The following is a 15,053-nucleotide window of genomic DNA, read 5'->3' on the forward strand; positions in this document are numbered from 1 at the left end:
ACCATATTATATCCATTCTTTTAAAAAGATACTTAGGTTACATAAATGTACCCATGGTGAACTTAAGATAAGATTTTCAGGGAAAAGTTTCATTTTTGCAGATTAGTTTTAGCAGCATGTATTTTATTCAGCAAATGTCAATTAATTACTTCCTGTGTGTCAAGCATTGTGTTAGATACTAGGGATGAATAAGTCATTGTTCTTGTAGTCAGAGAGATTACAGTTGAATGATGGTGCATCACATTCCAGGATGAGTAGATGAGACAGTTCTAGGTACCAGTTTTTCTCAAATGTTATCTAAAGACAAACAAGGCTTGGTGTAATGACTAGGAACAGACTTTGCTGTGTACTTTTCTACTTCTTGAGTCTAACTCTGGCAGCCTCTGAGTTTTTCTATGTCTGGATCCTCCAAAGGAATGATTTTCTTAAGGAGATAAAGATCATGTCCCGGCTCAAGGACCCAAACATCATCCGTCTCTTAGCTGTGTGTATCACCGATGATCCTCTCTGCATGATCACTGAGTACATGGAGAATGGGGACCTCAACCAATTTCTCTCCCGGCATGAGCCCCCCAGTTCTTCCTCTGGCAATGTACCCACAGTCAGGTAAATAAGCCAAGTGTTCTCTGTCTTTCCTGTATGCATGACGCCAATCTGGGCTCTGAAGATGGGGAGTAGTGAAACTACGTTCGTCAGGTTCTGAGATGATGAGGGAGGTTAGTGGTGAGGGAATAATGGAGAGGTTGCCATCTGGGGGAAATGCAAAGAGGTTCATTAAGAAGAGAGAAGGGAGGTTGAGGTGTAAATCTATGTACCTTGGTACCAACTTTAGCATGTGCATCTTTTTTGACTTTCTGTTTCCCAAGGCCACTTTCTCTCTACTTTTATATTTCCCTAGTTATGTCAACCTAAAGTTTATGGCTACCCAGATTGCCTCTGGCATGAAGTACCTTTCCTCTCTTAACTTTGTCCACCGAGATTTGGCCACTCGAAACTGCTTAGTGGGCAAGAACTATACCATCAAGATAGCTGATTTTGGAATGAGCAGAAATCTGTACAGCGGTGACTACTACCGGATCCAGGGCCGGGCTGTGCTGCCTATCCGCTGGATGTCTTGGGAGAGCATCTTGCTGGTGAGTTCCCAAAATTTTTAAGCCTTACCTTAACAATGGACATGTAGGCAGGTGCACATGGCAAGTAAAGGCAAACCAGAGATAGGAAGAAGCAAACTCAATGGACCTGGATATTTTTCCTGCCTTGAGATGATTTGCTGTGTATACTAATTATTATTATTATTAAACACTTACCTATTCTGACAAAAAGTAATATGCTCATTATAGAAAATTTGAGGGGAAAGTTTAAAAGTACATCCCTAATAATAAGGGCTTTAGTTTTTTTTTGTTTTTTTTTTTTTCTCCACTCTTTCTACTTACTCATTGGTCTTAATTAGTTTAAGGTATTGAAAACCTTAACTCTTTTTTTTTTTTTTTTTGGTGATTGACTGATTAATTTATTATTTTTTAAAACTTGGAAATTCAAAAACTAAAGTAATCACATTCCTCCTTCCCCATCTCTGGGTAGTGCCATCATTTTAATAAGCAATGCTCTGAAAACAGAATATAACCTTTATTATGGGGTTACCCTTGTACAACAGGAATACAAAGGGCTTACAAAGTATACTGGCTCAAACTAACAATCGCCTTTGCTTTGTTTTAGCAGTTTGCTTACAAAAGAATGGGTTCCTAAGACTAAGTTATTAGTTTTCAATTCCTTGTAATTTGATACTAAAACACATAAAAATAATAAGCTAAAATAATATCCAAACCCATATTTTATTGGCTTTAATTATACACTTCAATATTTACAAAGTTAAAGTTTAAATGAAAAGTCTTTATTGTATTAAAAAAAAAAATAACTACAGCCTGAATTAAAGTGCCCTGGGCAAATACATAACAATCAGCTAAGAATCAGTGACTTCATCAGGAACGAGGCAGTACTGTGTGTTACAACAAAGCAGTTTATTTGTGATCAGTGTTTGAGAATCTATCCATTAAAAGGATGGCCACTAGAACTTACATGTGAAAACCTTATCTCTTAAAGAAATATTTTCCGAACAAAATATTTTTCCTTTGTATTAATTTTATAGCCATGTTTCTAATTAATAATTTTTTTTAACCCTTACCACTATTTCCATTTTTTATTGTAAGTTCATCATTCTTTGCTTTATTGCTTTTATTTGATTCTTGATGTTCTGGACCACAACTAAATAAGGTTTTTCAGATGTCTCTCATGGAGGGATATTTTCTGACCAAGCATGTCTGAGACTTTTTATTGTTGATTTTTACATGTGAATTGCTTAGCTGAATTCTAGTATTATTAGACCATAAACTTTGTTTCTGCTGTGAACATGTAATGTTTTGTCTTCATCATTTAATGATGCAGAGAAAAGCCTGAGACCAATCTAGTTTTCTTTATTTGTAGCTAATCTGTTTATTTCCTGCTTACTTCTTAGAGGATTCATAAATTTTTTTTAAATGCTTGGAAAAAAGTAAACACATTCCATTCCCCTTAAGATAATCACCATTACTATTTCGTATTTTTTTCCTATGGGGGTGTGTATATATAATTGAGATAATATTATGCATGGACAATTCTCTAGTTTTACTTAGCAGTCTATCACAGACATTTCCTAGTCATAAAATCTTCTTCAAAAAACCTAATTTTAATGACTGGATAATATTCCATTTTGTGGATGTGTAGCAATTTAATAATGTCTCTACATATTGAAATTTAGATACTTTTCTAAATTTCTGCTATTATTAAGAATTTTGTGTTATAGACCAGTTTACACAAATCTTTTTAAGATCTTTATCATCACTACCTATCTGAATTGAATATTTTACCTATTTCTAAGGAGATAACTGAGCACGGCTCCCTTTTAAGGTACCGTATGGTGTTGAAAAAGATCATTAGACTTAGATGCATAGGAATTTAGTTTGCATCAAAGTTTTTCCATTGCTAATAGTGTTATTAACCAGGGAAATTTAATAAACCTTTCTGGTCTCACTTTTCTGGTCTGAAAAATAAGGATACACAATATCATCCACTTTACATTATCGTTGTGTTGATTGAATAAAAGCACATAAACATATTTAATGCATGTCAATTATATCTGAATCTAGTTGCTGAGGCTTGTTGTTAAAGTTCACTCTTCAAGACTGTTGCTATCACTTAACTGGGAAGTGAGAGTCCTGGACTCACTCAGGACTTAGTCCAGGCACTTAAAACAAATTACTCTATCTCCAACACAAAAACAATTGGCTTTCCATTGAATTTTGTCCTTCCCAGGGACATTTTCCTAAGGCTACACCAGAGAGAATCAGATAGTTTATAGCTGCATCCCTTTCAACACTTGGATCACATCTCCACGAGAAGCAGACCTAAGTTGAGGTCATGAGGATGAGAAAATGGCCTGTTTCTTGGTGTCCAAACAACTTTATGTTGCCATTTCTAGATCCTCTATGCATATCTTGGCCATTTCAGCAATCCTTATCCAGGATAACTCCAGATTATGAAAATCTCATCTGCTCTTGTTGTACACAGATTGTTCTGATTTCCCCTTCTTTCCATCACTTAATAGGGCAAATTCACTACAGCAAGTGATGTGTGGGCCTTTGGGGTGACTCTGTGGGAGACTTTCACCTTTTGCCAGGAGCAACCCTATTCCCAGCTGTCAGATGAACAGGTCATTGAGAATACTGGAGAGTTCTTCCGGGACCAAGGGAAGCAGGTAGGAACTGTTTGGGATGGTTGGGTGTGAACATGGATGCTCTTGGAGGACAGCTAAAGGGAAGTCTTGACTTAATACGATAGTCCTGTACTGGAAGATGGGCCACATGGATGGTCATTCTTTGTCACCAAATATCTGGATAAGGACCAAGATCTCTCCTGAGACCCATCACACTCTGCTTTACCTGTATGTCAACCCTTTGATCACTGGGGGGATCAGGAGTTTTGTCAGGTTCTTCCCCAACTCAAAGGTACCAGGAAATAAAATCCTAGCTCTCATTTTGGGTCTTTTTCTTGATCTAGACTTTGTGGTTTGTCTTCCTGGTTGAAAACGATAAGAACTAAAATATAAACCTAAAAAATGAATAATGGATTTATTAGCATTCATTAAAAATGGCACCTTGGTATAAGGCAACATATTGGTTTGGACTGTTTAGTGGAATTTCTAGACTTGTGTTGTCCAGAGGTGGTCTAGTACATCATGGATAGCTGCTCCTGGAGGGCATCTCTTGGCCTCTCAGGATTCAGGGAAAGCTGGGTTCTAAGCAAATGAAGAGTCTAATTCCTAGCTAAAATACTCTGATATTTCTTTGGATGGTTCAGTTTTTAAATTTCCAGTGAGATTGAAATGTAAAGTTTGATAGGTACTGGATCCACTTACCCTCCAAAAGTGGCCTGGCTTCAGCATTCATGGAGTATGGCATCTCAAACAGGAAAATGATAACATTTGGGAAGGCAGGGGAATAAGAAGGCTCTTGCAGAAAGTAAAAAGTGGATCCTGTTTGACTTAAATAGACAAGTAAATTCAAGCAAGCAAAAGGTAAAGGAATGGCAGGAGAGAATGCAATATGCAGGTAGATCAGAAAGGGGAGTCTCTAAATTTTAATTTTATTTTAATAGTTTATAGATATTTTGTGGCAGAGCACCTAAATGATCTATCTTGGCTTTGAGGCAATTGCTTTCTCACTATGCAATGGGAAAATTTACTCTAGTATGCATGAAATAACTAAATGGACCAAGGAAAAATATGATTTTTTTCCCCTGGACTAATACATTTTAACCTCTGAGCCATTCATTAGAAGACACGTGGCAAATGGAAGGTGGTACGTTCAATTAGAAAATTCAATTTTGTTTTTCATAACATGGTCCTAATTTGAGTTTATCCTGGAATAGTTGCAAAGAGAGGAATATTTTAAGTGTCTTTTAGTTTCCCTCAATTTATTATTTAGTGACTGAAACCCTCAGAGGGAGAAATGGTCATGAGGCAATTGAACCAGCAAACATGCAGCAAAAGAAAGGCATGTCCTTTTTTTAATGTTCACTGTCTGCTTTACATTAAAAATAATCTTAATATTATGTATATAGCTTTTTATTTAGCACTAAAATTTATGTATTAATTTTTCAAATGCTATGCTGTTTATTTTTACAAGAAAATACTTTTCATCATTCTAGGGTGGGAGTTTTCATTCCTAATAATCTCTGGGATTTAATTTTGACTTATCTGTTTGTAAATAACCAATTTAAAAAGGTCCGTCATTCCCACCTTCACTGGCTACTAGTGGTGCACCAAATATACATATTGACCACCTACCAAATGTTTGAGTTTTAAAGTCAAATATTTGACTGAAGTTAAGACCAAAGTCAAATTATGCCACTATATACTAAATTAGCTTCTTGCTTAATAGCATAATATGCACTTTTATAAAAAATTATTAAATTTAATGTATTAACTATGAAACATAATATATTAAATTTATTACTACATTGTACTAAATTTAGTTATTATTAAATTTTATTAAAATTTCAGTATTCAAATTTTAAAAGCTTGACATTAGAGTGTGGGGAAAGTAATTTCTCAGCACTATCAGCTTTTGGGCTATATATGTGCGATCTAACTCATTTTGGAATGCTATGGTTACTTAAATCCTAATTTATTGAACATAGTAGATATAATGCAGAAAGAAACTTGCAGTGCAATGAGTTTTATAGAAGGAATTGTATACATAGGAGTCATAGCTTAGCAAATTTTAAATCTTTGTCTTCAATTGAAAGTGCTTGGAAGTCAATAGCAATAATTTTAATAATTTTAAAAAATGTATTTGACCTCTTTGCTTTTTAATTTATCTTCATAAGATGTCAAGAATTCCCAGGTAACACTTTTCTCATAGCCTAAATGGAATTAAATGACAAAAATTTAACACAGATTTAAAAGTTCATTGTGTCTCATGATGTGAAAGGTAATAAAATTCTATAAATATAAGAATTGTCATGAAATATAATTTCCATTATATAACAAGTTTATAAGATTTTGAAAAGGGCAAACTTATCAATTTCATTATTTAAATTTCATTGGCATCTTCTGGCTCAAAATGTATATAATATTCTTTCTAAAGTTATCTAACAAATATCCCAGAAAGGCTTACCAGTTTTAAGTTTCACAAACAATATATGAGAGTGCCTATTTTCCTGTACTCTTATTTACATTGGTAATATTTCCTCTTAAATGCTTGGTATCTTACAGCCATAGTCATTTGTAACATACTGGGTTAAAGCTTGCCAAATTTCATCAGCTATTCCAATAGAAGTCTAGAGTTGTTTGCCCTTTAATTTATTAATTTAGAATGGGCAGAGAATAAGCAGACTCTGGGTAAGGTCCAGCTCCTCTAGTGGATGATATAGGCTAGATAACGAAGGCTAGAAAATTCTGATAATTTATAAAGGTTAAATATGCTTGTGTTTATATAATGTGTAGAATCTACAATATCTTTTCCATGTCACCCCTTAAAAATATTTTCAGAAAGAGAGAAACTTGAAGGATTGGGGAGGGAGGCGGCCAGGCAGGGGAAAACTGTTAATTGAGTAACCAGCTGCAGATTTTGAACCTAGAAAAGGCAAAGGAGGGTTCCATAGTTCAAAGAGCATGGGGCATTTAGGTGTGGTTCAGGAATGTGCCAATGTACCAGGTATTCAAAAATGTAGGTAAGGAGATGACAGCAAGAGCAGTCATCTTGCTTATGGAAGCTCTGTATATTCATGGTAATCTCCAGTGAGTAACTGGGGATTTGGAAATAGAGCTAAATATAGCCATAGGCTAGAATTCAAGGCAGGGCTCTAGTCAGAGTAAATATGTAAGTGTATGACCGTAAAGCAGAAATCCAATCTTCCCTACACAGAGCTAATACCGCGGGGAGGGGTGTGGAGAGGTTGGCGGGGAGCACAGAGAACGCCGTGGTTTAAGGGCTACATGGGTACATCCTACCTCCCAGTTTCTGCATCTGGCTAAGATTTTATTCCAGTCAAGGAGCTGAAGCTACTACTGTCCTTTCAGCCCCTACCATAATTAGCTCAGCCAAGATAAGCCTTGACATGACCATAAATGGGGGATTCAGTGTCATAACCACTTGATCTTCCAGAATCTTTTTTGGCTTGTGTTTCATTGTCTGCATGAAGCTAGGACTCACAGAATGGCCCATCAGGAAACCTTGCTCTGACAATTGAAGAAGACAAAGGAAGGAGGAATGGGAAAGGAACTGATAATTTAGAACTTCTTTGAGTAGGGAGAAAAGACATCCCCATCAAGAAAGTGGGGAGGTGGTAAGCAACCATGATGCAATGACTCTTCCTTTTCCCCACTCTTAATATTCTCTTTTGTTTGTTGTTATTTTTGTTTCCAAAGATTTACCTCCCTCAGCCTGCTATTTGCCCTGACTCTGTGTACAAGTTGATGCTCAGCTGCTGGAGAAGAGACACCAAGCACCGGCCCTCGTTCCAGGAAATCCACCTTCTGCTCCTTCAACAAGGGGATGAATGATGCCATCCATGCCTGGCAACATTCTGATGACCCCGGTCCTCTTCTCAAGTCCTACCACTCACCCACACCTAAGCCACTCCAGCTGGACATTTAATGGGCCTGAGAGATGGAAGCATTTTGCTTTGTTCTCTCTCTGTCCTTCGCCTCCCTCCACTGCACTCCCCCACTCCCTACTCCCGACTCATATACACTTTTTTTTTTTTTACATTAAAGAACTAAAAAAAGAAAAAAAATATACTAGGGCAGAGAACGTCTTGTGAAAGAGACTTTACTTGATATACCAGAGTGTTGGTTAATGAAGGCTAGAAAATTCAGATAATTTATAAAGGTTAAATATGCTTGTGTTTATTAATGTATAGATTCTACAATATCTTTTCCATGTCACCCTCTAAAAATATTTTCAGAAAGAGAGAAACTTGAAGGATACTAATGCCTTGGGAAACGTGAGATGAAGTTTTGGGAAAACACTTGGTAGGCATGTAGAATCTGAGGATACAGTATTCAGCAACTGATCCCAGATCATTTCCTAATTTGGCCACTGGACAAGTCACTGAATCACTATTTGCATTTCCCTCTCTTGTCAAAGTGGATGATACATTCATGAAAACCCCCAGCTTTTGTAGAATGGGAGTTTTGTTTATTCATGGGCAGGTGTCAGAGCTGGGGCCCATATATGAAATATAGGAATGTGGATGAGGAAAGAGTATCTGCTATGAGGCTGTATGAAGGGGAACTGTAATTTACAATAAAAGAAAAAGTACCTTATGCACCCACAGATTCTTGACTAGAAAATGGGCATAAGAAAGGAGGGCTACAGAGGACAGGGGATAGGTATGCTCTTCATTTGTGATTTCTGAAAAGGGTCATCCTCGTGCTCTTGTTCAGACATTTTCAGGTGTGTGTTACAGTGCGAGCCTGATTTTTGAATCAGTGAAGACTCATGTTTTTGACAGCTAGATCTGAGACCTTCTGGTTCATCATCTCCAAATTTTTCAGCCATTTTAATGGATAAATCCTCTGTGGCCAGTGGAAAGGGGACTGAATTTCTCAGGCATAACTATCTGAATGCCACCTACTGTGGAGAATAGGTATGCTCTTAGTGTCTGCAGAGGATTGACCTAGGGCCAGTGAGGAGAATTTACAGGGAGACCTACTTCCACTCCAAATTAAGGAAAACATGCCAGTGTCAGAGCATAAAAGGATGGATGAGCTAGATGTGTTCTCTTGTATTTTACTGAAGAAGTTCAGCTATAGGCTGGAACTCTCCAAAAAGGGTGCAGGCTTTTAAAAAACAAGATAGGTGTTTATCAATAAGATGATATTTAATGTCCTAATGGAAAATTCTTTGATTCCAGTGAGGCATAGAGTGAGCACGTTGAGAGAAGTCATCCACTGCTGCTGCTTAGTGTGCACACTCTCTTGCTTTAGAGATATGAGCAGCAGAAAAGAAAGCATAAGACCGGTTTCTTTTTCTCCAGAATAAATGTCAAGTAAGCTTTGCCATAGAGTGGATTCTGAGCTTTCCACCCTACAAATCCTCAGACTCAGTGGGAAACAGGAAAGGGAGCCTTCAACTCCTGCTGAGGAGAAGCAAGAAAGAATTACGGAGTAAGATTCCCAAGCTGAGAGCAAACAGTTTTGGCCCTTTAGGTTTGCTTTGGTTGTCCTCACTCTGTGCCCCTTCCACACAGTCTCTCAGGAACTTGAGTGTTTCCTCCCATAGGCCTTCAATATTGCTGCCAGCTTCAACATAAGCATAAACCCCAAGTCCCCACAATTCATTTGGCAGGTCATCTTCTCACCCTAACAAATGCTGTTTCCCTATCGTCCTATGACTCTGGGCTTCAGTCTTTCCTGGAATTAACTTTGAGGAGTCATTGGTGTGGGGGCTCAGGAGACCAATGGTTTGGGGGTTCAGTTCTATTTCTGTCTCAAGACAATTATTTCATCTTGGGCAAGTCACTTTGCCTTTTTGAGCTTTTGTTTCCCTATCTCTAAAATGAAGAAATTAGCTTAGATGGTCTTGCAGCCTCTTCCAGCTCTGATGTTGATCAGTACTCACTGGACGATTGGATCTACAATTACACCTAATGAGGATTCAGTTATCCAATCATCTCCTGCTCTAAAAATTGTGGTCATGGGTCAGCAAAAGACATCATACAGGAAGTCACTGTACTAGTAACATTTATATAACACTTTCAGATTAAATAGTTGTTTCCACATACATCATCACATTTGATGTGAGCAGGGCTAGATGTGTACTCATACATTTTAATAGCTACCACACTCTGATTTCAAGATCAGTATTTTAACTTCATTAAAATTAAAGGGTGTTGAAATCAGGACTTGAAGCCTATTTTCCTTTACCTACATGCCTCTGGTAGGGCTATATCCAAACCATACCATGACTTCTTGTGTGGAAAGAGAAAATATCATATTCCTTTCCTTTGCCTAATATCTTCCCATTTATATCTTTTTATGCTTCTGCCTCAATTTGCTACATTCCATGATCCAACACAAAAAAGCATGTTTATAATGAGTTTAGTATGTCTGGATTTCCCTGGCCTTGAGTCATAGAAGCAATCTGTTTCAGGTGGCTGCCAAATATGTACTATCATGTCCAGTTATGCTTTTCTGGAATGAGAAAGCCTTCATCTTCTGGTAGTGAGGACTTTGTATTACAGACACAGATTTAGCTTCTAACCCAGTTATAATTATAGTATTTAGCAGCTTAAATCTAAGAGACCCAACAGAGTACATGATGAGGGCTTAGTATGTAGAATTTAAAAGTAGCTTGAATCTGAATTAGAAGAATGAAGGTGGGAATTATTTGTTAAGGGAGGTAGGAAAAGGGTTGGGGAATTGTGGGGACTTGTTACCTTTGTAGTACGTTATCCTATTCATGATATATGTGGAATACTTTATGTCTAGATTATGATTTTGGGATCTAAATTTATAATTTAGTTCGTCAGCATGCTGATAGCTAGGTCCGATCTTGATGAGCTGTTCAGACAGGTATGTGATCAGAAAAGATCTGGAGTGGAAAAAGGTGCTCAAGGGGAAAATGTGGTTTCAGTGCTATGGATTGACTGTATAAGACTGTGTAATCAAGAGCATTGTATGCCAGTGGAATAAAAGCTAAATCAATGAGTGTGTATACAACTGAATGGGGAGGAAAACAGGTTAGAAAGGAGGCTATGTAAAAAGAGGTAATGGAGTGTGTGGGGAAGACACAAAGTAGGGTCGGGTCAAACAAGGCAGAAACAAGGGTAGTGGAGCTCATGAGAATCCATTGTGAAGCAGAAAAGCTGAGAGGGTAGAAAAAGTAAGTGTCTTGAAGATGAAGGATAAATATGGACGGAGAAAGAAATTCTGGATGATAGCATTAATAAAAATATTAACTAATAATGCAAAGCCAGTTGCAGTCTGTAAACTGGAAAGGCATTTTTCAGAGAAAAAGGGAAGTTCTTCATGGATATAAAATACATAAGCAACCACCAGGGAATGACCTTTTCATTTCAGAGAAAGTGGGTTATTGAGACAGTTTACCTGTGTATTCTAGACCACTTCAAAGGCTGAGAATAATGGTAGTTAAAAGATATCGACTCTTTGCTTGAACTGGACTTGGTTTCCCAAGCATTGCTTTGAAAAAGAAGCCCTGGAAATGGGGAATTTATGGTAGTTCATGAATCTTAGTGTTTCCTTCTCTTCCTTCTGTTAACAAAACACATTTTCAATAATATCCATCACTGCTTTGCCCAGAATGGCCTCTGGTAAACACTGAAACAATTGACTAAGTTAGGCAAGACTACATCTTGTTGGACATCTGTACAAAAAACCATGTGCCATGCTTTTCTATTCCCAACCAGGCTTTCCATAAGAAAGCAGTGATGTGGGGCTAAGCCATATGTTTTCAGTAAAGGAGAATAGAAGAGGGCGGTGTCTAAGAGGGAGAGAGATGAAGATGTTTCAGGAAAATATTTTAAAACAGAACAGGATCTGTCTTTGAGGAGAAGGTGATTATTACAGTCAGGGTTCAGATTACCGTACATTGAATTCATAAACTCACAATTTGCATCTGAGTCTTTTCACTGAGACCTTTGATATCTGGCAGTGCATAGGGTAGATCTCTAAATGCTTTTGGAAGATGCAGGTCCTGATTCACTCTGGGGAATCCTTCAGAATTGAAATTTACATATTTATAGAAATAGATGGATTTCAATTCCACCTGGTAAATAAATGTCTTAGAATGCTGAATTGAGAAGGCAAGAGACTGGGAGAACTAATGGTGATTGATTTCTGTCATTTTGAATTCTCTGCTACAATTAGCTACATTGCTTGCAGTGGCAGTGACACTGGTATAATTCTGTCAACTAAACTACAGACATTTGGAGTTCATTGGTTTTTCCTATGTTAATTTGTACCCTGGCCCTGCTTGGATGCAGCAGGAAGGATCCTATCTGGACACAATTCTACAAAATTCAAAAGAAAATATAACAAATTGATCTATCCCTTTATCAGTGAGCAATATCCTGTCTATGCTGTTTCTAAATTTTCTAACTATTTTGGCTGATTGGTATCTGAAACCATCCAATAACAACTTGTGCGGGATTAGGCAGCTCAAAAGACGGTTAAGATCTGTCCGTAGCTTGCTGGGCAGAGGACTGGGTATGGAAGGAAATTCTAGATGGCTCCTGTAGTTCCTACAGGTGAATATGATTTGTAGTGGTGATGAGGAGAGGACCTTAGAGTAAACCATTCTTTCAGTCATGGGCTTAGGTGGCAATTAGAGAATGGCATCAGGGATAGCTTGTGGAATGAATACATAGTACAATGGAATAGACCCCTAATGTGCAATAAATATTTATTTTCTGAATAGTAGAGAAATTTAATTTGCCTAAATACCTATTCTTAAATGAAATAACAACAACATGGGACAAACTAAGTGCAAACACAGCAGCATTTGGGGAGAAGTTGAAACTCTTCTTTTGTGAAATACAATTTTGAATTTTGTGATGGCAGTTTTATGCTGCCCTATTTAGGGGTCACAAGATTATAACTGTGATATATAATGTATTTATTTTCATCAACACATACCTTATATCCTTTAAAGTTCCTGGCACATAGAGAGGACCTGACAAATATTTGCTGAGGTTTGTTGAATAAATAAAAAGTGGAAATAAAATCTTGTCCTCCAGCATAACTGGGATGAATTTAGAAAGAAGTACTTTGCTGAAAGATAGAGCTGGCTTACTTTCAAATGAAGAGAAAGGAAAAAGTGCCCTAACTGGTGGTGCCTACTGGAGTGCATCTTCCATGTGTGTATTTCCTGATGCTAAAATCAGTTTATGGCCATGCTCCTTTCTTTGAGGTATTTAGAAAGCAAGGCAAGGTGTTTCTTAACAGGGCACCCCATCAAGACTAGGGGCCAGATCCTGACCCTAAAACCAACCCATTTGAAACAAGTGAGCCGGTTTCTCCAATAGACAACTTGTCAACCACTTCATGGGCTTCTCCAGGAGAAGAACAAGAGTCTCAAATTAGTCTGTGGTCATCCACTTTCACAAGTGCATATAAAGGAAGAATTTGCAAAGAGACTTGTGGGAAAGCACAATGGGATAAGGGAATTGCTTTCAGTTAAAAACTGTTTTCCTGAAAAGAGATTTAGAAACAAATGAGAGTTGGGAGGATTCCTGCAAACACACCAGGAGTTTGTAATCTTGTCTATCTATTTTATGCCCTTTACTCTTCATGATAGTCTATTCTTCTGCCCTATTGTTAGGAACTTCTGAGGGTTGAGTTTCTGCAGCTGTGTGGTACACCCTCATGATGATGAGGAAACGTCTGGGTCTTTCTGCAGGCTTTGGAGGATGATGTGTCCTGTGAAAGGATAAATAGCAAACTGATTTCATTTCTGCTTGAAGCTATCATAGCCATTTCAAAATGGAATACATACAAATTCTCTGCATTAGAAAAAGAAATGTGGTGCCAATTGTATATTTTCTTTTCTTTATTTATTCTCTGTAAGTCTGTCAGATGATAAATTGTAAATAACAATGATTTAAAAAAGCATACGACTGATGGAGCCTTCTTTCTGTGCAAACAGTACCAGCTCTGGGCTTTGTCACCCTTACTGGCTACATTTTAGGAGGAAAACGGACTCTGGGGACAAAGCCAGGGTGCGTGTGGTATGGATGCTGTTGGAAATTTGGACCCGAAGGGTATTGGGAATGAAAGTAAGAGGAAGAAAGACAGAGAGAGAGAGAAAGAAAGACCAAGAGAGCTAGAATCAGGGGCTCTGCGAATAATAACTCCTCAGACAACTTTATTGTTTACAAGGGGCTTTCTGTATACCCCAGTCTACGTGACAACAAGCAGCAACATGCAGTTATCTATCAGCATTACTCAAAGTCTAAGGAATTCAAAAAAACCTTATCTCAAGGTAGAAAGTCTAAGTGTTCTTTTTACTATACAAAGTATGTGCTCATCTTTTCTTTTAGCCTTTAACAGCTTCATCCCATTTGCCAGGAAATTATCGCATTCCTTAGGTTGCAAGCGTAGCCATGGAGATAGCACATCTCTCCTTGTGAGGCCACTGTGCCTCAGTTTCCAACAGGATGGCTGTTTCTTGGAGATAGCTAACAAAGGATTATTTACAAAAACCTCTCCCATATTAGTTTATTAGAAGAAAAGTCTATCCAAACACACTGGAGACTGAGATTTTATGTCCTCCATTTGTGCGTTATGAGAAATGTATCCAGAGGTAATTGGATATCCTTTATTGTTGTTGCTCTCAACAGAGTTGTCTTGGTTGATACACAGAAATCCCTTCTAAATCCAAATGTGTTCTGTCTTAGACCGTCCACATGTACCCAGAGCAACAAAAACTATGAACGACCAATACAGAACCAGTCTTCATAATAGAGATTAGGATTAAAACCACCTAAAATATCACTTCTTACTTGGTTCCTGACAAATAACTTTATATTCTTGATTTTCTGAGCAATATGAACATATATATTTTTCCAGCCATGACCACAATGGATAAAGGAATGGATATACACTCTCAGGGAATAACCATTCTTGGGGTGCACTCTCACCCCAAAAGTATCTGGTTCGACTCCAGAAGTAAAAGCCAGGGGTTTGAGTAGCTGTATGGTGGGAGTGAGAATGGGGGTGAAGGAAGAAAAAAGTGAAACAGGAAAATAAAGGAACATAGACAGCAGAGATGTTCAAAGAGGGAGAATTCTCCTGTTAACACCTATTGTCAAATTTTAAAGTTGGTTATCAGTGGCATAAATTGGTACACACATGATATGGCACTGATATATTATGCATATATCTGAATATAACATTTATTCTGAGGCCAGAGATTATGTCTGCTCCTTTACAGTTTAACTAACAATGGGCAGGACTCATCTTAAGTGTGGGAGAATAGCAGATGGATTTTGTC

At 37.6% G+C, this 15,053-nt stretch overlaps 1 protein-coding gene across 5 annotated transcripts in view; it reads left to right on the top strand.

Moving 5' to 3' along the window:
• DDR2 (discoidin domain receptor tyrosine kinase 2) overlaps window positions 1-12,092 on the top strand; it is a 162,348-nt gene extending 150,256 nt beyond the window's left edge. For all 5 annotated transcript variants that reach the window (XM_058310040.2, XM_058310039.2, XM_058310043.2 and 2 more), the window contains 4 exons: window positions 415-606; window positions 899-1,133; window positions 3,641-3,790; window positions 7,466-12,092. In XM_058310040.2, coding sequence (XP_058166023.1) covers window positions 415-606; window positions 899-1,133; window positions 3,641-3,790; window positions 7,466-7,600 — 712 coding nt within the window. In that variant the 3' untranslated portion in view covers window positions 7,601-12,092. The remainder of the gene's footprint in view (window positions 1-414; window positions 607-898; window positions 1,134-3,640; window positions 3,791-7,465) is intronic.
• Window positions 12,093-15,053: the final 2,961 nt, after the last annotated feature.

Source organism: Dasypus novemcinctus, chromosome 13, assembly GCF_030445035.2.
Source record: "Dasypus novemcinctus isolate mDasNov1 chromosome 13, mDasNov1.1.hap2, whole genome shotgun sequence".
Classification (NCBI taxonomy): Eukaryota; Metazoa; Chordata; class Mammalia; order Cingulata; family Dasypodidae; genus Dasypus; species Dasypus novemcinctus.